The 23472-nt window shown below is 39.9% G+C and overlaps 2 protein-coding genes across 2 annotated transcripts; both read left to right on the forward strand.

Moving 5' to 3' along the window:
* Positions 1 to 263: 263 nt before the first annotated feature.
* On the forward strand, positions 264 to 4667 carry inhbab (inhibin subunit beta Ab). Its single transcript, XM_035169704.2, has 2 exons — positions 264 to 1207; positions 2965 to 4667. Exons 1-2 carry the CDS (start codon positions 820 to 822, stop codon positions 3750 to 3752), a joined length of 1176 nt encoding a protein of 391 aa, XP_035025595.1. The 5' UTR covers positions 264 to 819; the 3' UTR covers positions 3753 to 4667.
* A 7901-nt stretch (positions 4668 to 12568) lies between these two features.
* LOC118118393 (M-phase specific PLK1 interacting protein) lies at positions 12569 to 14814 on the forward strand. Its single transcript, XM_035171586.2, has 2 exons — positions 12569 to 12990; positions 14682 to 14814. The coding sequence occupies exons 1-2, from the start codon at positions 12664 to 12666 to the stop codon at positions 14793 to 14795; spliced, it is 441 nt and encodes a 146-aa protein (XP_035027477.1). The 5' UTR covers positions 12569 to 12663; the 3' UTR covers positions 14796 to 14814.
* The last annotated feature ends 8658 nt before the right edge of the window (positions 14815 to 23472 follow it).

Here is a 23472-nt window from a genome sequence, read left to right on the forward strand (position 1 = left end):
GTGTGCGTGCGAAAGGTCCATCTGCTCTGTTCACTGTTTTTAACAGAAAATCTTGGTTCAGTCTAAAAATTAATTTCACAGTTTCTGCTCCACGTGAGGTGATGATGACACTGAGTTGAGTCAGCAGTGTGTGTTTGTGTGTCTGTGGGGGTGTGTGTATGTGTGTGTGGTATGAGAATCAGGGACACTCTTCTCCCTCCTCTTCTGTCGTGATGTTCATTCAGGAGGAAACACCGCAAACAGTTTACTCACTGTGCGTGTGTGTGTGTGTGTGTGTGTGTGTGTGTGTGTGTGTGTGTGTGTGTGTGTGTGTGACTCATAGGGAAATACCTCTGTGGACAGAGGGTGGGATTAAACAGACAGAGAGGTATAATTACAGTAACTTAGCAGAGAGAGGGAAAGAGTGACCTCGCACCGGACACCAGGACCATAGAGAACCAGTCTGAGACCAGGACCAGAACCACCTTTACCACAACCCCAAGGACTAGAACCACCAGGACAAGATAGAAACGACAGAAGCTCAGAGAACTAGATTTAGGAACAGATCTGCAACAATCAACTAATCAGGAACTGACTGAGGACCTCAGTGAGAACCAGAACCTGAGACGTATTGACAGTTTAAGGTTTTTAACAGTTTCTTGCAGAACTCTGTTTCTGTTGTTTGTTTTCACTTTTTCAAACATCAGAGACTTGACTGATTCAACTGATATTGGACTCTACTGAGTCACTGAGGATTTGATCTGAGGGATTCTGTGAGTCTCTTTAGCAGAGACGGACATTCAATCTACTGTTTCTACTGACTCTGAGCCAGAGCCTGTCATGTCTTCTCTGTTCTTCTTTGTGGCTGTCATCCTCCTTGTCGATTCCTCTCCGGCGGTCTCTCCGGCTCCTGAGGTCGATTTGGTGTCCTCCAGTGACTGTCCATCCTGCTCTCTGTCTCTAATGAAGAGGAACATCTCTTCATCAGGAGGAGAGAGTGACGTGGTCGAGGCGGTGAAGCGTCACATTCTCAACATGCTGCACCTGAGCACCCGACCCAACCTTACGCAGCCGGTCCCTCGTGCCGCGCTGCTCAACGCCATCAAGAAGCTGCACGTGGGCCATGTGACCAAAGACGGCAGCATTGAGATCCAGGAGGAGGGCTGGGCCCCTGGGGCTCCAACACCACCTGAACCACCATCGGAAATCATCATCTTTGCAGAGCCCGGTGAGTCTGACAGCCAATCATAAACCTTCAGGTCATCTTTCAAATTACACCAGCTCAGCGGAACATGTTTACAGTTAGTTAATTACTATTTCTACTGTCTGTTGACTTCACCTGCTAAATTTTTTTTTTGTTGTACTTCAAGTCATTGACGAAATTGATTGACAGCAGGTGAACCTGTAGATCTGAGTCAGTAGAAACAGAAGAAACAGTAAAAACAGTAGATCTTGGGCCTGAAAATTGTGTTGATTACTTAACAGACCTCTGAAATAGTCAACATGTAATGCATGAAAAAATAAAAGCTGTTCAATAATTCATTCAAACATAAGAGAAACATGTCAACAATATAAAGAATCTATAAAATCTGTGCGAGAAAATAAAATCTGGTTCATGCTTCACAGATAAACAGATAAACCAGGTAGGATGAACACAAATTTTTCTAACTTCACCCGGAACATAGACTGTTGGTAAAAAGCTTTTCACACAATGTACAGCACAAAAACAATACAAAGTGACAATATAATGAAAGAAATGTGAGAGTATTTTGTAGAAATGTTTGAGGAGGGCTCACTAATCACAAGGAATAACTCTGTGATCAAACAGATTGTTTACTGTATTTCATGAATCAAAATTGATCATTAATGGTTTTATCTTTTGTACCTTTTTTCTGGAGTTAAATCTATGACTGTTACATCTGTTACATCTTGTTACCGTTAAGAGTTCAAATGTGTTGGGGGATGTTTGTATCTAATTCAATTGATTTTACTGATACTGAGGGTGGCATCTATTTTCACCTCTTCCTCCTCTCCCCTGGTTTCTAATCTGTAAAACAGGTTCTTAGGGTATTATTAGGTTTGTCAGACAGAGCCTGTGCTTCTTTCTTTTCATTCATTCTTTCATCTGTTCAGACCTGAACACATCTGGTGCATTATTTTAATGATTATCATTAACTGAAGTTTAGTGGAACAGCTTTTAATCTTTTCATGTTATTGTGAATGTGAACAAAGTCGTGACCAATCACTGTCCTGTCACTGGTTTGCTTACATAAATGTACATAAAAGCTTTGTGCTATAAATAGTTGTCTGTTCTGAAAAGTTCTTTAATTAAAAGCTTTGCCGACAGTAACGAGGCGGGGGGGGGGGGTTCGAATACCGCGTGGTCTGAGGCCGTGAATAATTTCATTCAGATGAATCTGGGCCTCGGTAATTAAACACAGGGGTGGGGGATACTAGTGTCCTTGTTCCCTGAAATCAGGCCTCTTCTTTTTTTAGTGTCTCAGCTCATGAGTATAAGAGTATATTTAGAGGCAGCGGCCCAGTTCACTGTACTATTGTTAATGACATTTTCTTTGTTCATTCAAATGAAAGGAAGTTCAGACAGGGGGTCAAAGGTCATTGATGTTGATAAATGTTGTTTACTTCAAGAGAAGATCAGAGTTGGATTGTTTCAAACTTAAACCAAGTTTTGTTCTCTGTACGTCTGTACGTTTTAAATGATCAGACTGAGCTAAGAGGTCAAAGTCAAATCTTAAATAAATAAGTGAATATTTCAACAACTGATTCAGTGAAAAGTTTTCACACTGTAGGGACACGTAGAAACCAACTCAACCCTAAACTAATGTAACCCTAACCATTTAGATCATGTCTTTGATTTTACAGACTAACGTTAATGTTCATGGTCATGAATAAAGAGCTTCATGCTGATGGATAAAGTTAATTCCTGCTAATATGTTACCATGCTAACTGTGTTGTCTGGTGCAGGTGACTCTCAGAACATGATGACCTTTGACATCTCGAAGGAGGGCAGTGGCTCAGCGGTGGTGGAACAGGCCAATGTCTGGATCTTTCTGAAAATGTCAAAGGGAAACCGAGTGAAGCGCAAAGTGTTGCTGCGGCTGCTACAGCATGACCACGACAATGATACGGAGCAGGAGTGTGTTTCAGAGAAGATGGTGGACACCCGTCGTAGCGGCTGGCACACCCTCTCCATCCCTCACATCGTTCAGGACCTGTTGGATGGCGGCAGCAGCTCCCTCAGCCTGAGGGTTTCCTGTCCGCTGTGTGTCGAGGCTGGAGTTTCACCTGTCCTGATGCCTGCCAACAGCGAGCGAGCAGGAGGTCGAGATCAGTCTCATCGACCATTCCTCATGGTGGCTCTCCGAGCTCAGGAGGAGGCGATGCAGCGACGAGTCAAACGAAGTCTGGAGTGTGATGGAAAGATACGTGTGTGCTGTAAAAGACAGTTTTATGTGAACTTTAAAGACATTGGCTGGAATGACTGGATTATTGCTCCATCAGGTTATCATGCCAACTACTGTGAAGGCGACTGTCCGAACCACATGGTGAGCCTTAGCAGCTCATCGCTCTCCTTCCACTCAACGGTCATCAATCATTATCGCATGAGAGGCTTTGGCCCGTTTCAAAATATCAAGTCCTGCTGCGTGCCAATGAGGCTGCGCGCCATGTCGATGCTTTACTACAGCGAAGAGCAAAAAATCATCAAGAAAGATATTCAGAACATGATCGTGGACGAGTGCGGCTGCTCGTAAACGCTGACCTTGACGTTAGAAACACTTTGAAGACAAAAACATCACATCAGCACTTTCACATAAAAGATTGTTAAAAAAACTATTTATGTTTAGTGATGACGTTGTTTTTATTATTATGAGAAACTGTTTTCCACATTGGAACAACCCGAAAATATTATGCAACAAATGTGTCCTGTCTTCATACTTGGTTTGTCCGTTGTTTTTTCATTGTTTTATATTGCTTGTTTCTTGGTCTATATTTGTCATAGAAAATGTGAGGGAATTCTTTTTGATGTATTGATGACTGGTTCAACTTGTCTAAAAAATCTCTAATGTTACTTGAAGAAATTTAGTTAAACCAGCTGTTGGAGCCAAACATTACTCTTATATATTATTGTTATTATTATTATAATTATTATTTTTGAAAAGTAAAGATTCCTGGAAATGTTGTATCAGCTTCAAAGTTGAGAAGGTTAAGACGAGAGCCAAAGACAGATGATGCTGAAGATGAAGACGATACATTTTTCTGAAATATAAACGAAAACGTCAGTCAGTGAATGAGTGTGTCGGTTAACAAATGTGAGTAAGTTAACGAGTGTGATTCCATTTTACGAGTGTGAATCAGTTAATGTGTGTTAGTTGTTTAATGAGTGTAAGTCCGTTAACAAGTGTGAGTCAGTTAATGTGTGTTAGTCTGCTAACGAGTGTTAGTCACAAGTCTGAGTTGGTAAACAAGTGTGAGTAAGGTAATGAGTGGGAATCCGTTAAAGTGTGTGAGTCAGTTCATCATTAATCAGCGACTTTGAGAGCTTTGAAAAGCGCTATATAAATACGATGTATTATTATTAAAATAACTGTCCGTTTTTATCGTTTGGTCTCATTTTTCTTCCAGATTTAAAAAAAACTGAAATTATCAAATCATATAACTCTTTTCTTTGTATGACCCTATTGTTCTTCTGTGGTGATGTGGGACTTGTGGTAAATAAACATTTAAAAACATGTTTGAACTTTAATCACGGTAAAATCGAAATGTTTTAACAGTCAATATTTTTTCATCTTATCAAATGGGAAATAACTGAACAATCTGATGATGTAATGATATGAATGATGTCAATGTAAATTAGCATTGGTGAGGAAACCACATGGTTTGATGAACACTCTGGAACTTTTCAATATTTCATCATCAACATCTGAGGATTCACGTGACTGAATCTGAGTAACATGAGAATTACCTACTACAGGTAACATTTAAATAAATACAGCCTATAACCTCCTCTTACCAGTAGGTGGCACTATGATTGTGATTCAAAATGAGCCAGTAGATGTCTTCAGGGCAAGACTCTCATCAGATGTGTGAAGCTTGGTAAAGATCTGAATATGTGGGGTCTAGTTACAATACTACTTTAAATCTTCATGCACAGGGATCTAAATTTGCCACGCTGCCATGGCCATGCTTCTTTGTGAAAACCCGCAAAATTCACAATAAGGCATCAACAAGGTCTTTAGGCTGTTCTGATTTGGTCAATGTCCTTGGAGGAGGACATGAAAGTGTTAAAGCAGTTGTTTCCTTTTGCCAATAGGTGGCATTGTGGTTGAAGGTTAACTCTTTATCCTGTTTGGCATGCTATCAGGACTTTAAACTAATTATTATATGAAATCATTATCAGTGAAAGTTGATGTGAATTCCAGGTGGGTTAGGGTTAGAGTTAGCTGCGTTCAGGAGGTAGAGTGGGTTGTCCATAAGGTGAAGGCCGGTGGTCAATCCCAATCTTCCCCAGAACAGTGTGATGGTAGGGGCCAGCTAGGACCAAATGTGAGGATGGTTGACAGAAAATGTCACAAGGTCAAAGGGTTAGGGTTAGGGGGTTAGGTTAGGGTGGGGAAAGGAGGACCACCGTGCATACAACATCCAACTTCATTTACACTCTGCATTCTTTTTAATAAATTTATAACATAAGATATGTACAGAGTGTACGGTTCACTTTGCTGTTTATGTAAAGGTAAAGTATAGTTTACTGTCCAAAAAAGGATCAATTTAAACTTAGTTGTGATCTCACTTTAATCTTGAGCAGTTCATTCATTTTTGAGCACCACTGCATATGGCTGCCTCACACAACAGCTCTGTCTCCCACTTTAACCCGAACCCTCCACGAAGCAAGAGCTGCCTCCTACTCCACATTAATAGAAGAAAATAAAAACAACCCCAGGTTTCTCTTCAGCTCTGGAGCTGACAGAGAGTCACACCTCCACCGAACCCAGTATCCCTCCATCCCTGAATAACAATATCTTTATGAACTTCTTTAATGATAAAAACTTAACTATTATAAATAAAATCCACCATCTCCTGCCCTCATTTGGCACTAATACACCATCAAGAACAGAAATCTCAGAACACCTGAGAATCTTACCAATTATTTAGACAGCTTCTCCCTGATCACCCGTGATCATCTGACCATATTAATCTCATGTTCTAAACCAACAACTTGTATCTTAGATCCCATTCCTACAAAAGTACTTAAAGAAGTTCTGCCCCTAATTGATAGTTCGTTACTGAACACAATCAATCTCTCACTATCATCAGGATGTACCACAGTCCTTTAAACTAGCTGTAATCAAACCCCTTCTCAAACAACCACCCTGGACCCGAAGGTTTTTAATTACAGACCAATATCCAACCTCCCCTTCCTGTCTAAACTCCTGAGAAGGTTGTAGCCAATCAGCTGTGTGAGTTTCTCCAGGAAAGTAATGTGAAGACTTTCAGTCGGGGTTTCGAGCCAATCACAGCACGGAGACAGCCTTGGTTAAAGTCACTAATGAGCTTCTAATAGCTTCAGATGTTTGTGTCTGTCCTCGTCCTGTTAGATCTCAGTGCAGCATTCAACACTATTGACCATCACATTTTATTACAGAGACTAGAAGAGTTCATTAGCATTAAAGGAACCGCCCTAAACTGGTTTAAATCATATTTACCAGATCGATAAATGATGAGTCATCTGTGTGCACCAGAGTTAACCACGGTGTTCCTCAGGGTTCTGTGCTCGGCCCATTTTATTCTCATTATATAAGCTTCCACTAGGAAACATTATCAGGACACACTCGGTAAACTTCCACTGCTATGCAGATGACACCCAGTTATACATATCAATAAAACCAGAACAGTGTCATGAATTAACTGAAGTTCATGTCTCAAGGACATAAAAACCTTCTCTTATTAAACTCAGATAAAACAGAGGTTCTGATACTTGGCCCTAAACACCTCAGAGACACATTATCTAATGATGAAGCTGTGCTAGAGGACATTGCCCTTATCTTTGATCCTGATTTGTCCTTTGATTCTCATTTAAAACACATTTCTAGGACCGCCTTCTTCCACTTACGTAACATCTCAAACATCATGTCTCAAAAAGACGCAGAAGAACGAGTCCAGGCCTTTGTTCCATCCAGACGTGATTATTGTAATTCCTTATTCTCAGGCTCCAGCAGGAAGTCGTTAAAGACTCTGCAGTTTGTCCTAAATGCTGCAGCACGTGTCCTGAAGAGAACCAGGACCAGAGACCACATGTCTCCTGTATTAGCTTCACTACACTGGCTTCCTGTTCCTTTTAGAATTTAAAACCCTCCTCCTCACCTACATTAATAATATGGCAGCATCAAACCTTAAAGAGCTCATTGTACCTTATCACCACTAGAGCCCTGAGCTCCCAGAATTCCGGCTGTTGTCCCTAAAGTCTCTAAAGCAGAGGAGGAGCCAGAGCTTCAGCATCAAGCTCCTCTCCTGTGGAATCATCTCAGCTTCAGTTGTGGAGGCAGACTCCCTCTGTACGTTGAAGATTCAAACCTTCCTTTACGATAAAGTTATAGTTCGAGCTGGTCCAGGTTTGTCTTAGATCTTAGTTCTGCTGCTGTAGGTCTAGAATGTCGGGGTCACGTGACACATGGAGCTTCTCTTTTTATTTCTTCCTCTTTCTCACATTAAAGGTTCAGTGTGTAGAATGTAGTGACATCTAGTGGTGAAGTTTCAGGTTGCAGCTGATACTCCTCACCTCACCGTCCCCTTTTAAACACTAAGTAGAACCTGTGGTAGCCTTCTGTTGTCATAAAACTCAAAAGATGTTTAGTTTGTCCAGTTTGGACAATGTGACTGTGGCCACATCGTGAATCCTGATGTGGATCACAGACTGTGATCATGGACCATGGATCATGGTGGTGGATCATGATCTATGGTCCATGATCACAACCAGACTTCTTGATACACAACATGTCTCCTCACATCTTCTACCATCACTGAGAGGAAGTCCTCAGTTCCTCTGCTCCTTCATCTCCATCAGACATTATGTAGAAACACTTTAAACATGAAGTTACAAACTGGTTCTTCTCATGTAGTGAATCCTGTTGTTGTGTTGATGTGTTCAGTTCCATCAGCATCTGTTGGACTTGTGTCCTGGGAGAGGATCCTCACACGTGACTCTGAGCTTTATTCACTGATCACTAAGTTTCTCTGTAGTTTGACTCTAGTTGAGTGAAGAACAGAGGAAGTTGATCCTTGTTAACATCTATGAGACAAACTGGGAATATGAGACTTTACAAATAAAATTTGACTGATTGATTGAATGATTGATTGATTGATTGAACGCAGGACAATCCTCCCTCCACCTCTTCTGATGTCCCCATTCTCACCTCGGTTTTAATCTCAGTTTAATCTCTGTCAGATCATCTTTTAAATTAATTTTAAATAAAAAAATATATAAATCAGACAAAATGAGTGAAGTGACATTGATAAAATAAATGTATTGATAAATGTAAATGTTTGTTTGTGGTTCCCTTCATCTCGTCACTGAAGAAGTTGTATTTTAGTTTGTGTGACGGATGCGCTGGTGTGAAGAGATACGTGATGAGAGGAGTCTTCATATGAATCAGAGAGAAGGATCTATTTTTTGCGGCGAGACACGTCAGTGCTGAGGGAAGGCCTGATCACCTCGACACCACCTCCACCACAAACTGTGACTCTTCATCACACCCACAGCTTCACTCAGTCCAAGTTCAGTCGTCAGGACGACCAACGACTCATCTGTGTCAGTGACGTGACATCATCAAACAGAAAGATTTAAAAGCTCATTCATATGAAAAAATTTCAATTTTTTCAGAAAAAGTGAAGCCAAATGATTTAAAATAATGATATAATATATCTTGAAATTTATAATCGATATCATTAGTTTCAGATTGTATTCACAGCGACGTCATCAGGAGGAGGAAGAGTTCACGTGTTCATCACTGTGTGTGTGTGTGTGTGTGTGTGTGTGTGTGTGTGTGAACGGTGTGAACTCTCTGTCTTAATAAACAGCGGCCCTCAGCGGACACACTGATACATTACAAGGCAAGTTCTGACTCACAATATAAAACAACGTGTTAGCAGAAGAGGCTGCTGGGCAGCATTGGTGTCATTACCCACCCTAACCCCTAACCCTCATCCCACAGCAGAGCAGATATTCTGTATGAAATATACGAGACACTGTTCAGATGACATTAAACAGAAGTCAGGTTTATGTGGATCCCAGCTCACTGAGAATCGAGGGCAATGAAATGGTAGATTCACCTACTTCAAACCAGGAGAGAGTTATGGAGATAGGCAGTCATTAGGAGCAACATCATGACTGAATGGAAAAAACAATGAGAGAGGAAAAGGATCATCTATATCAAATAAAGCTAAAGGTTGGAGGAATGAAACAATCTTTACAACAGCAGAGAGCAAACAGTCATATCAAGGTTACGATCAGGACTCACAGGATTAAACAGAGTAATGGATTTAATATCATCCATCAGTGTGAATGTGGCTCAGAGGAGGGGCCACCCGCCATTAAACAAAAAGAAGAAGAAGAAGAAGAAGAAGAAGAAGAAGAAGAAGAAGAGGCCGGCCTGCCAATTAGAAGTGCGCAGGGGGAGTGGACGGAGGCGACGACTGGGCTGTGAATGGTCAGGAGATGGCAGAGGGAAGTGACGGATCAGGAGGTGAGATGGGAATTGAAGTCGGTGGCAGGAGAGGTGATGTTTGGTGTAGTGCCGAAGACCAAAGGTCCTAAAGTCGACGAAAACGTAAAAAGAAATTTAAACGAAATCGTCAGTGAAAGTGGAAGCAATTAGGATAATAGTGTAAAAGAAACAGCAAGACCGCGAGAAGAATATAAAGTGATTATCAAACAGTCTCAAGAGGGAGCGTCGTTTGGTGAGTGGAACCCAGTTCAATTTACTAAATCTCTAAATAAACTGCTGTATGAGATTAAAGGGGCCATGATATTGAGAAATGGTGCATTGACGGTGTCATGTAGAGACAGTACACAACAAGGTAAAGCTATAAGATTGACTAAGATAGAAGGCAAAAAAGTGCAGTGTTCACTGCCGGAAGAAAGACAATTTGTAAGAGGAGTCATATTGGGAATACCAACAGTACATAAAAGGGCTGTAACAGAGGAAGACTTGGATTTACCTTTCAGTAATTTTGAGCCATTTCTAATGCACAACAAACATGCCCAGGGAAAGATGAAGTATGTTACAGGATGTTAGATAATATGAATGATGGCACACTTGAAGTAATGTTAAGATTATTTAATAAGATATGGGATACAGGTCAAATCCCAATAAGTTGGAAGCAGTCAGTAATAGTTCCAATAATTAAACCTGGAAAAGATCCATCACATCCAATGGTTATTGCTGTGTTCTTAGATATTGAAAAAGCATATGATATGCTATGGAAAGAGGAACTCCTTATCAAAATTCATGAATTAGGCATAAAGGGTAAATTGTTCAACTGGGTGTCAAATTTCCTATTTGGAAGAACAATATAAGTTAGAGTGGGCACAGAATATTCCAACAAATATGCAGTAATAAATGGAACCCCACAAGGTAGTGTCTGTAGTCCAATAGTCTTTAATTTAATGATTAATGATGTTTTTAAACAGATTGAGCAAAGCATAGGGAAATCACTTTATGCAGATAATGGAGCACTCTGGGTTAGGGGGTGAAATTTGGAGTACTTAAAAAATTAAATACAAACTGCAGTAAATAAAGTAGAGGAATGGTCAAATAAATGGGGTTTTAAAATGTCAATAGAAGAATCACAGGTCATATGTGTTACTAAACGCCACAAACCAGGACAAATTCAATTACATCGACAGCCACTAAAACAGGTTTATATTTTCCGATTTCTTGGAGTTCACTTTGCTGAAAAATGTACCTGGTGGGAACATATAGATAAAGTCAAAAATAACTGCAAGAAGATAAATAATATACTACGATGTATGTCAGGGCGAGATTGGGGAGCTAGCAGAACAGCACTGTTGAATATTTATCGGGCTCTTAGAGCAGCTATAGATTATGGAAGCATAGCCTACATGTCTGCTGCAGAAACCAACCTTAAAAAACTAGATGTGGAACAAGCTCAGGCTCTCCGGATCTGCAGTGGAGCATTTAAAACATCACCAGTTGCAGCAATACAAGTTGAGATGGGTGAGATGCCGTTAAGGATAAGAAGAGTGAAAAATATGTTGGCATATTGGGTAAATCTAAAAGGACATAATAAATCACATCCCACAAAAGGTGTTTGACAGGAATGTTGGGAGCATAACAAAACCAGATGTTTTAGTTTCGGATGGATAGGAAACCCCAAAGCACAAGATGTAGGATTAAAGAAAATTAACATCAGTTCTACTGTTCCAATATCATTGATATCACCATGGGAATTTGTGTTACCATCCATAGACACCAGTCTGCAGCAAAAGCTGAAAGACAAAGACAAGAAGGTACAGAAGTGCGAAATAGTACAAAACCATATAGATCAATATCGGAATAAACTATAACTTTTCACAGATGCTTCAAAGAAGGCAGAAAAAGGGCGTACAGGTGCTACTTTTTTCATTCTGCAGTTAGACATAGCAATTAGAAAACGAGTCTCAGATCACATGTCAGTTTATACAGCAGAACTACTGGGTTCTCTATTTGCATTGCAGTGGGCGGAGGAAAGAAGCCAGGCCAATGAGATTATCATAGCATCTGACAGCTTATCAGCAATTGCCAGTATAAGAGCAATAAAATCATCATGCAGACAAGATATTACCAATGACATTTTTCATATTATCCTCAAATTATATCAGAGAGGGTGCAATACCTCCTTCATATGGGTTCCAGCTCACATGGGAGTGGAAGGTAATGAAAAGGCAGACATATTAGCAAAACAGTCATTAAAACGAATGACAATCGACAATCAGGTACCACTAAGCAAAGCAGAAATAAAAACAATCATTAACGAATACACTCACAAAACATGGCAAGAATACTGGGATTTAAACAACACAGGAAGACATTTGTACAAAATGCCAAAACATGTATGCACTGGTTAGAGGAGCAGAAGAGAGAAAGTCATTACCTGTCTGAGAAGTGGTCATACAGGATTAGACGATACACTTCATAAAATAGGCAAGCACCCAAACGGTTTCTGTGAATACTGTAAACAACCGGAAACTGTCACTCATGTACTAATAGAATGTAATAAATATAATGAACAAAGAAAGGAATTAATATCAGAATTAAAAGACGAAATGCAAAATATCACCTAAAACAAATTGTTAGGAAAGACATAAAAAATATACATAATCTTCTGAACAACTATTTAAGAGAAACAGGATTTAAGGAAAGAATTTAATTTAAGGTTATTTTTTTGTTTATTTTTATATATTTTTGTTTGTTTGTTTACCGCCAATCTACTGATCCACACTCCAGTCCAGCTGGTTTCCAACCGCCAATAAACACTCAAGAAGAAGAAGAGGCCGCTGGGTGTCGCTGCAGGGACCAGGAGGAGAAGCGTATTTACTTCCGGTTCCGGTTGGTTTTCTTGGCGGTTCCCCGTCTCTTCCGAATCTCCGATTGTTGTTCTGCCTCTCAAATGAACCGTGGCCCGTTCAGACCTCAGCGGAGTCCCGGAGCTCCGCGGCCGGCTGGAAGGTTTCCCTCCCCCGGCTCTAGCTGGGGTTTCCCCGGAGCTCGCTCCCCGTATGGAGGCTCCGGACATCGAGGAGCTTCACCCCGGGGCTGTGGCGCTTACTCTCCGGGTTCCCCGGTATATTCTCCGGGGTCCGGTCGCGGATACTGGGACGGTTCTCCCGTCGGGTTCGGCAGCGGATCCCGGTGCTTCCCAGGACAGATGCGGAGCAGAGGCGACGGTTTCCGGCGGCCTCAGTCCTTCAGTCCCGGTTCAGCGCAGAAGTTCCAGGTGAGTTCAAGAGCTACTGTGGGTTAACTAACCTGGTTAAACGGCTGATCAGCTGGTTATGGGTTAGTGTATGTTATGGTTAACTGTTAACTGTGGAAGAGTATGTGGGCGTGCTTGTCCGCGTGCTTAAAGGGGACGTGCAGGATAATTCACAGAGGGAACGTGCACGTTGATTCTGATACGAGGAGATTAAATAAAGTTAAAAAATTAAATATGAAAAACTGATGTTAATTTAAACATATAAATGACAGAGTTCATTCATAGACACATGTTCTATAGAGTCTTCATGTCTCATATGATCAACATGTATGTGTACGTTAATATGTGAAACTATGAAATACTTTAATCTTCACATCAACTCTGAATTTGTTACTCGCTGATCATGAATTTAGAATTGAAACTAAATCACTGATACTTGTACATTGTGTGTGTACGATGTTGTTGTGTAAGACTGTATCACGTTGAAGTTGTGTTTGATTGTGTGTATAACTTGTTAATATAGAAGATACAATAGAAGATATATTATACCCTAATCCTACGACGTGTTCATATATTATTGTTTATTTTTATGTAATTTATTATATTATGTACTAATTAGGGCTGTCAAACGATTACAATTTTTAATCACCATTTCTAAATGCCCGAAAAATCCCCATTTTACTCTGTATATTGTTGTGGGAACGGAAAGATAAATGACAGATGGTGGATATATACATTTAACATTTGTTTTTTATTGATGACAAGTCCAAATGATAGAGTAATTAATATTGAAAAATAAAATCAAACTAAAACATACCACACCATAATTAAATGTGGCTGTCTCTTTGCTTTGCCTCTGAGCAAACATAGGATGATGTGATTTAGAACATTTTTATTTATTAAACTCAAAGAACAATTTTTTTAAAGCAAATATAGGATGGTTGAATAAAACTCTTTTCTTTTTAAATCAAACAAACCACCAAACCTTTACACAATTAAATGTGAAATCTGAATCTGAGCCCATCTGTAGAAGCAGTGTTGAGCCAGTGCACACTTAAAAAGAACGAGTTCCCAGTTCAGTTCATGCAGATGAACTGGTTCAGGTTCACAGTTCATGTTTTATTGGGAGGATTCAGGTGACAGACGTCCGGTCGTGTGTTTGGTTCTGAGTCGATGGAGTCGGATCGTGTCTGCGTGTCGCTCATTCTAACACTGAGTCCTGACTGAGCGTCTCGTGTTGGACTGAACATGTTGACGAGTCATTTTCATGATGTTTCAATGAGTCTGATAAACTGTGGAATCAAACCAACACTCAGTGACTTCCTGTGCTGATCAGGTCCTGAGAACTAGTGATGAGTGTGTATTAGTTCCAGTGAAGCCGAGTGGAGGAGGACACAGAAACTCCAGCTCGGTACAAACCAGCTGCAGCTCTGATCCTGAAGCAGCTGAGACCAGAGGAACTCTGTGTTTCACTTCTACAGAGTCACTGAGCGGCTGCTTCAGGTGCACGAGCTGTGATCTCACTGCGTGTGTCTCTGAGTGAGTGAGCGAGTGGGGTGGGGGGGTACATGGAGCGGCTCATTCTATTAGTGTGTTAAAAAATGAACCCTTAATTCCACAAGTTAATCATCCCGCGTTAATTTTGACAGCCCTAGTACGAATGTGTTTACCTTAAATGATCAATGATTTGATTTTGTTGTTTGTGTTTTCAGTCTTCAGATGCGTCAGTGGAAAAATATTTCAGTCCATCGATGGTTCAAGATCCATGGAGACATCTGCAGCCACTGACAACAACCGATGCAGCACACAACAGACACACAACATGACACAATTAACTTGACAACACACATAACAGTCACAACATGATGATGACGACACACAACATGAAGAGGAACAACAGATGTCCTGACAGGAAAGAAATAAACATCAGTTAACAGACTGTCATCAGGTGGTGTTGTTACTTTGTGTTGGTTGTGCATAAGTTCTGTTTGTGTTATTTTTGTTCGGGTTTTGTTTTTGTTTCTCTATTTCAGGATTGATTTTAATTTAGGATCATTACTTTGACTGTTTTCTAAATGAACAGATGTTTTTTTAAGAAAACATTTAAACAAAAAGTTTGATTATTTTTCACATGTTTTAATCAGTTTGTAAAAAGGTTGTAAAATTAAAAACTTTTAAACTGGAGTTTGTTCCTCTGTTTTATTTTGAAACATGAGTAATGTGTGACGGAGCCCACTTGCAAGTCTCTACGACATTCCGTTGTTGAGTTCAATTAAATTTTTCTATTGTATTTGTATAGCACTGAGATCTTAAAAGTTATAGAGAAAACAACAGTTCTCTCAACGAGCAGCTCTGACGACTGGAGACTGGTGGCATTTTCTGTGAATCAAGCACAAAGTCAAACACTTATCTCTGTAAATTTAATCCAGCATCTGCAGATGGACTCACAGTACACATCACCTGGATGACATGTACAAATGAGAAAGAACAGAGATGAGTTGTGTTCTCCTGATGTCTTATCAGGGCGGGAGCTATCCTGCCTTCATGTCTCTGTTGAAGACCCCTGGTGTGAGATCCCAACCATTTGCAAAGAGACACCATAAAGTAAATGTCTCGGAGCAATAGATTGTAAACCTAAAGTTGCCCTTTTAGATAAACAATCTGGTCAATCTTCCACATACACGTCTGCTCATGCAACATCACATCCACAAATGACAAAATTTCCATTACAAGATAAAAAACTGACTGGAAAAAAGAATCAAACTCAATGTGGGTGACATCTGACTTGACCGGTCATGAGCAGAGAGAAATGGAGGGGAGAGAGAGACGAGGAACAGTTGTGTAACCATCATGTTTAAGCTCTGACGGACGAGTTATAATGAAAATAAGAGTGACCACTGTGATGGAAATCTGGAAATACAAGAGGCTGGAAACACAAAAGTTATCTACATGTATTTTAAAAGGGGATTTCTGCAGAAAGGATCAACACAGAGAGTCACAAGGATCTCAGAGTGAAGATGGAGAACAGTCAAATGCAAGGATCTTATATAGGAGGACTAAGGCTCTCAGAACCAGTTCAGACTGGTTATGTAGGCGCAGTTTGAGACAGGAATTAATGCACAGGAAACTGATTTGCATACATTTCCATTGGGTTCTTTGGACAGTCAAGTAATGAAAAGGTCAAACAGGTATATAGAAAGGTCAAACAGGTTTCAGGTCATAAACATTTCAGGTCATGGAGTCTTAGACAGGTATGCAAAAAGTTACTCTTCAACTATAAAATAGGTTTCAACCACACTTAGTTAATTTTTCCAATACACCACCATGGGATCTAGAGCCTTCAGTCGCCCCCGCCCCACCTCTGGAACTCCCTCCTACTGGACATTGGCAACAATAACTCCATTTTTAAATCACATGTAAAAAGTCATCTCTTTAAAGGGCCCATACTTGACACCTTTCTGGGACTTAATGTGAGGTATTGGTTCCCTAAGATGATACATCAGTGGTTTAAAGTCGACAAACTGCTGCAGTGTGTATTTCCATGTCCTCTCTCCTGCCTCTCTTGAGCCCCTCCTCTGATTGGCTGACTGCACTTTGAGTGACAAGCGAACAGGCCTATCACCGGTGTCATTCTGGTGCGTTCCCTCTGGTAAACACAGCTGAAAGTCACGTGATGTTTGCAGCTATAGAAAACCAGCCACATATTTGCAGTCGTTATGCTAAATGCTCAAAACAGTAAAAAGCAAATGTACTTCTAAAACACGAGATAAAAATAATAAAAAAGTCCAAGGTGACGTACCGTGGAGTGGTTCTTTAAAATCCCTGACGTTTCGCAATAGAGTGGTGGTACGGTTGGTAAAGCTCAGCTCCCTCATCCCAGGGTACGTTCCCCAGGCAGAGCGTGTCTGCAGGGACCACGGGGCCGAGGAAGAGGTGGGGTTAGCTGCAGCCTGGGTTGGTCTCTGCGCCGGAGGTCTCTCTGAATGGTGAAGAATAATAAAAGTACAGCACAAAGGTGAAGGGGAAAATGTGCAAACAAACGAATTGATTTATGGGGGCGAGGTGGGAGTTAATCTTAAATTGCCTGTGTGGCTGTCTAAAAAGATCGCCAGGAGAAAAAATAAGATTATAAAGTTAGTTTTATAAAAAAATAAGTTAGTAAATACAAGCAATGATATTATTACAAATTTAATAAGTTGATTAAAAGAAATAAAGAAATGGCATGGTGGCAGAGATGTTCGAATCCCCCGAAGCCAGCCGAAGTGAATTTGTGGTCGGGGGGGCCCGAGGGGTCCCAGGCAGCAGGCTGGTAGGGGAAAAAAACAAGGGGAGTTAGTAAAAAGACGTGTGGGAAAAAGGGAAGCTAGAGAGCCCGGGGATGGATGTCTAGGTTGAAGCAAGGTTATTTGTCATTCAATCCTGTGGGTGTGATGGTGTCCAGTTTGAAAATCCATGCTTTCTCTGTCCTCTTTCTCTGCCCAGTGGTCCAGTGGTCGTTGGCTTCCAGACCTGAAATAATTAAATTACTGATAGAGTGTTGTTGGAAATGGTTAACGATGGGGGTGGTTAATTTGCCTTCCCCAATGTTGTGCAGGTGCTGCTTGAGTCGGGTGAGTATGTTATGTTTTGTTTCACCGATGTAGTGTTTATTGCAAATGGTGCATGTGATGATGTATATCGCATTACTGGTGCGGAGGGAGAATGTGCCAAGTGTCAGAAATGCTGTTCTGCTGTGGGGATTGGAAATTAATTTTCTGTTTTTGTAATGTGTGGTGTACTGTGTTTGGGTGGGGGGTCTATAGTCTGAGTATTTTGATGTAACTAATAGGTTATGGAGGTTTATTTTTTTTCTGTATGCAGATATGGTTTTATGGTTTTGAAAAGCCGGATGTGATGCTTGGGTGTGGGTTAAGTTTTGCTTGATATGACTATGGAGTGTGGTTATTTGGTGTGAGAAAGTGGATATAAAGGGTACTAATACGGGGTTGGTATCGGAGTTTTTGGAAAGGGGATTATTAGTGGTCCCGGAGTGGTCCCCACCCCCGAGGTTAGGGGGTTAGGGTTAGGGTTAGAAAAAATATCTCGATGACTCCCCCTGCTTCGTCCGACGACTGGGCAGTTTGAACTAGGGAGTCAAAGGCAATACCACTGGCCCACGCACGTCATCGACTACTCTCCATTCTCACCTATCCCTTTGCCTGAAATGGCTTTTGATATGAGTTGGTTTTAATATGAGCGTTATTTTGTTTTCAGGATATTGTTTCCTTTAAAAAAAAACTGGTTTAAGTTTTATTTGATATTTTAAATCTTTCATTGTAAGTGCTCTGTTTGTTTTCTGTATTGATATTTTGTGATTTATTACTTCTCATTCCATTGTTTGAATTATTAGTTGTTTGATTTTGACGGAGTTGGTTGGACTATTATTTCTATAGATACTATTTTAATTTCCTAATTTTACATTGTGGAACTACTGTCGTAGTAGTGGACCTCAGGATCATCGGGTGTTTCGGCCATCATCACTAGACACCCTCTCCCGAGAGGCCCACTTAGTAGTCCAAGCCCCAGGTGTGTCGCTAAGTTTATTATAATCTAATTCTAAGATAATTTTAGAAAAGAGTTTCACGGTTTTGTTAAGGATCAACTGGTTAGTATTAGAATTAATGGATAAAATGGTTTGGGTTTGGATTAGAGTTAAAGATTAATATAAAGTTAAAGGTTAGGTTTAGGCATGGGGTTGGCTTTGGTTAGGTTTGGCGTAGAATTAACTGGTTAGGTTTAGAGTTAAGGTATTGATTGAGTTAGGATAATGGTTAAGATTAGAATTAAGGTGTGTGAGGCCTCTGGCTCTGGCTCTGGCTCTGAGTTTTCAGCCCTAGTGGAGACTCTGGGGATGACATCCTTTAAATTCTGTGGTTCTCTTCAGTAGGTGAGTTGGATAAATACTTCAGGTCATACTCTCTGCTCAGTGCCCAGTCGGGGTGGGACGGTTTCATCCTTCTGTTGGTTTGGAGAAGGCCACACGCCGTGGCTCAAACCTCAAAGCTCAAAGTCCTCACTGGGAATGATGGAGCTCCTAAAAAGTTCCTGTGTCCCATACACCGCACGACTCCAGGAAACTTCTGAAGCATGTGTGTCACTTACACACCGCAGGCATGCTTTAGTATTGTTACAACAGACTCATCTTGGATTTCTCCATGGATTGATCTAAAAGAGCTGATTCTCTGTAGGTGGTGTAGTCTGTGTGTACCTCCTTACTCATGGTTTTTGCTGAGTTTGGAATTTATATTATAAAGGATCTTAATAAAGAGAACTCCCTCTTAGGATGGTAAATATCCTATAATTTTAAGTTTGGGTAGCTTATGCAAAGATATTTTAAGAAAAGTGATGTTAAGGAAACAATCCCATAATGCATTGCCCAGAAGTGTGTCTGCTGGTAAGAGTCTATGAGAAACATGTCAAACTTGTTTAAAATTGAATAATTGTGACCTAAAACAAGTCATTATTAGAGTGAATTTAGGTATAGGACTACATCTATATGAATTATTTATCAATTGGTTAATAGTCTCATGGTTTATCTGTGAAATACATTAAAGTTTCTATTTATTCAGTTCGGAGTGGTTTTTTTGGTATTATCCCTTTCTTAGTGTGCCAGTAGAGTGTGTTTGTCTGACAAACTAATATAAATCGTTACTCAATCATTCAATTAATAAATAAATAAATAATTAAATAATTAAAAATCTTAAATTAGAGAAATTCCTCTGGGTGATATTTTCTGATCGTTTGGATTTATTTTGCAGATAAGGAGAAGTAATTTGACTAGACTTGTTTATAAACCAATCCCATCATCCTTTAGGAAGTAATGGACCAATCGATAGACACGGTCTCTTTATTAAGTTAAAACACCTTTGTAATGTCTGTAAAAATTATTTATTATCATAAGAATTTAATCCAAATGTTAGAGTAGATTAAGTAGGGTCCATCCTTTAAATAATCAATTTATTGATTAATTATTCCACTGAAATTATCTGTTAATTAAATTTAGCTGTTAAAATGATAAAACTGATATATTCTTAATTTTCTGTGATAACATAATGAGGGGAAACAGAGTCAGGGGAGAGAGACCTGTCTGGGTCAAGCCCTCCCGCCGGACCGGGCTGTGGACTCTGTCTCCCCCTTTGCTCTCCCTCACTGAAGTGAGGGAAGAGGAGAGAAGAAGGGATTTTTATATATATTAAATACTTTATATATGAGTTGGGATATTTATAGTAATATTTATTTATATAATTGTAAGAGTTTTCAATATAATCATTGTAATTATTTTGTGATTTCCTCTAGGATTAGTTTTAAAGGTTGACCTCAGGTAAGTCTGGATAGTGTCTGATATTCTAGAAGATGATTTTCCATCTTTTTCAGGTTTGAGGAGCAGGCTGAATCCTGGGTTGTTCTGCCTCCTGCTGTGAATACAATCTGCTGGTTCTGATCTTGCTCCCGGCTTTTCTTGTGGTTTAGAAAATTATCGTTGTTGGTTAGACTGGGTTTTGTTTTGTGGATTTAGGGTCATGGACTGGTTCTTTTCTCCTTTGTGTCGCCCATCAGTTCACGTCCTTGTGGTGATTCTTTGGCTGAAGCAAACGTTTTTGGAAAGGTAGGCAAATCGGTTCAAAGAGAGCCGTTCGTCCGATGGCTCTGGCTGATTGGTTTGAAAAAATATCTGATAGCTCCCCTGCTTCGTCCGGCGACTGGGCAGTTTGAACTAGGAGTCAAAGGCAATGCACTGGCCGCGCCGTCGCCGACTACTCTCCATTCTCACTATCCCCTTTGCCTGAAATGGCTTTTGATATGAGTTGGTTTAATATGAGCGTTACTTTTGTTTTGGGATATTGTTCCTTCACTTGGTTTAGTTTTGTTGATATTTTAAATCTTTCATTGTAAGTATTTCTGTTTTGTTTTTATGTATTGATATTTCATGATTTATTGCTTCTCATTCCATTGTTTGAATTATTGGTTGTTTGATTTTGACGGAGTTGGTTTGGACTATTATTTCTATAAGATGCTATTTTAATTTCCTAATTTTACATTATGGAACACATCATCAGTAGTGGACCTCAGGATCATCGGGTGTTTGAGCCATCATCACTAGACACCCTCTCTCCCGGAAGGCCCCGCCAGAAAATGCAGTCAAGCCCCAGGGCAATCAACTAAGTTTTATTATAATCTAATTCTAAAAGATAATTTGAAAAGGGATTCACTTGGTTTTGTTGGTAAGGATCAACTGGTTGAAGTATTAGAATTAGTATTTAAGGATAAAATGGTTTAGGTTTGGATTAGAGTTAATTAATATAAAGGGTTAAAGGTTAGGTTTAGGCATGGAGTTAACTGGTGGTTTGAGCCGTAGAATTAGCTGGTGGGTTTAGTGATAGAATTAACTGGTTAGGTTTAGAGTTAAGGTATTGATTAAAAAGGTTGGGATAATGGTTAAAGATTAAAATTAAGGTCATGTTGAACCTCTGTCTGGCTCTGAGTTTCAGCCCCTAGTGGAGACTCTGGGATGACATCCTTTAAATTCTGGTTCTCTTCGGTAGGTGGAGTTGGATAAATAACTAAGGTCATACTCACTCTGTCAGTGCCCAGTCGGGGTTGGACTTCGGTTTCATCCTTCTGTTGGTTTTGGAGAAAGGCCACTGCATGGTAAACTCAAACCTCAGCTCAAAAAGTCCTCCACTGGGAATGATGGAGGCTCCTAAAAGTTCCTGTGTCCCATACACGCACGACTCCGAGGGAAACTTCTGAGCAATGCTCTGTGTCCTCCTACCATAAGACATGCTTTAGTATTGTTATGCAGACTCATCTTGGTTCTCCATGGATTGGTCTCAAAAGCTGGAGATTCTCTGTGGGGCAGGTGTGGTCTGTGTGTACACTCTTACTCATGGTTTTGCTGAGTTTGAGATTTTATATTATAAAGGATCTTAATAAAGAAGACTCCCTCTTAGGATGGTAAATATCCTATAATTTTAAGTTTGGGTGCTGACATATGCAAAGATATTTTAAGAAAAGTGATGTTGAAACAATCCTGTAATGTTTACAGAAGTGTGTCACCTGTTAAAGAGTCTATGAGAAACATGTCAAACTTGTTTAAAATTGAATAATTGTGACCTAAAACAAGTCAAACTATTAGGTGAATTAGGTAGGACCCACATCTACTCATGAATTATTTATCCAATTGGTTAATAGTCTCCTTGGATTTATCAATATTACATTAAGTTTCTATTTATTCAGTTTGGAGTGGTTTTAATTATTATCTCTTCCTTAATTATTGCCAGTAGGGTAGTGTTTGTCTGACAAACTAATATAAATTGAGTACCAATCATTCAATTAATAAATAAATAAATAAATAATTAAATAATTAAAATACTTAAATTAGAGAAATTCCTCTGGGTGATATTTTCTGATCGTTTTTTGGTTTATTTTTGCAGATAAGAGGAAGTGGGTGACTGAACATTTGCCAATAATCCCATCATCCTTTAGGAGTAATGGACCAATCAGTAGACACGGTCTCTTTATTAGGGGTTAAAAACACCTTTGTAATGTCCTGTAAAATTATTTATTATCATAAGAATTTAATCCAAATGTTAGGTAGATTAAGTAGGGTCCATCCTTATAAATAATCCAATTTATTAGTTAATTATTTCACTAAGTATCATTGAAGATTCTCGTTTAGCTGTTAAAAATGATAAAGCTGATATATTCTTGGTGTGTGCTGTGGGGGAAACAGGAGTCAGGGAGAGAGACCTGTAGGGTCGAGCCACTCCCCACGCCGGACCGGGCTGTGGACTCCTGTCTCCCTTTCTCCCTCACTGAAGTGAGGAAAGAGGAGAAAGAAGAGGGATTTTTATATATTAAATACTTTTATATGAGTTTAGGATATTTATAGTAATATTTATTTATATAATTGTAAAGAGTTTTCAATATAATCATTGTAATTATTTTGTGATTTCCTCTAGGATTAGTTTTTAAAGTTTGGCCCCTCAGGTAAGTCTGGATAGTGTCTGATATTCTAGAAGATGATTTTCCATCTCTTTTTGGGTTTGGGGGCAGAGCTCAGATCTGAGTTTATTCTGCCTCCTGCTGTGAATACAATCTGCTGGTTCGATCTTTTTGCTCCCGGCTTTTCTTGTAGTTTTGAGAAGTGTCGTTGTTAGTTAGACTGGGTTTGTTTGTGGTTTGGGGTCATGGACTGGTTCTTTTCTCCTTTGTGTCGCCCATCGGTTCACGTCCTTGTCTTTTGATTCTTTGGCTGCGAAGGCAAAGCGTTTTGGAAGGGTAAACCGTCGGTTTTCAAAGAGAGCCGTTCGTCCGATGGCTCTGGCTGGGTTAGGGTTGAAAAATATCTCGATGGCTCCACATAAGCCGTCCGGCGGACTGGGCAGTTTGAACTAGGGAGTCAAAGGCAATACACTATTGCCTTACGTCATCGACTTCTCTCCCATTCTTACATATCCCTTT

Source organism: Hippoglossus stenolepis, chromosome 11 (assembly GCF_022539355.2).
Source record: "Hippoglossus stenolepis isolate QCI-W04-F060 chromosome 11, HSTE1.2, whole genome shotgun sequence".
Lineage (NCBI taxonomy): Eukaryota > Metazoa > Chordata > Actinopteri > Pleuronectiformes > Pleuronectidae > Hippoglossus > Hippoglossus stenolepis.

Coding starts and splice junctions, on each gene's coding strand:
- inhbab (XM_035169704.2), top strand. CDS start 820: ATGTCTTCTCTGTTCTTCTTTGTGGCTGTCATCCTCCTTGTCGATTCC. Junction 1,208..2,964: donor CATCATCTTTGCAGAGCCCG/GTGAGTCTGACA, acceptor TGTCTGGTGCAG/GTGACTCTCAGAACATGATG.
- LOC118118393 (XM_035171586.2), top strand. CDS start 12,664: ATGAACCGTGGCCCGTTCAGACCTCAGCGGAGTCCCGGAGCTCCGCGG. Junction 12,991..14,681: donor GTTCAGCGCAGAAGTTCCAG/GTGAGTTCAAGA, acceptor TTGTGTTTTCAG/TCTTCAGATGCGTCAGTGGA.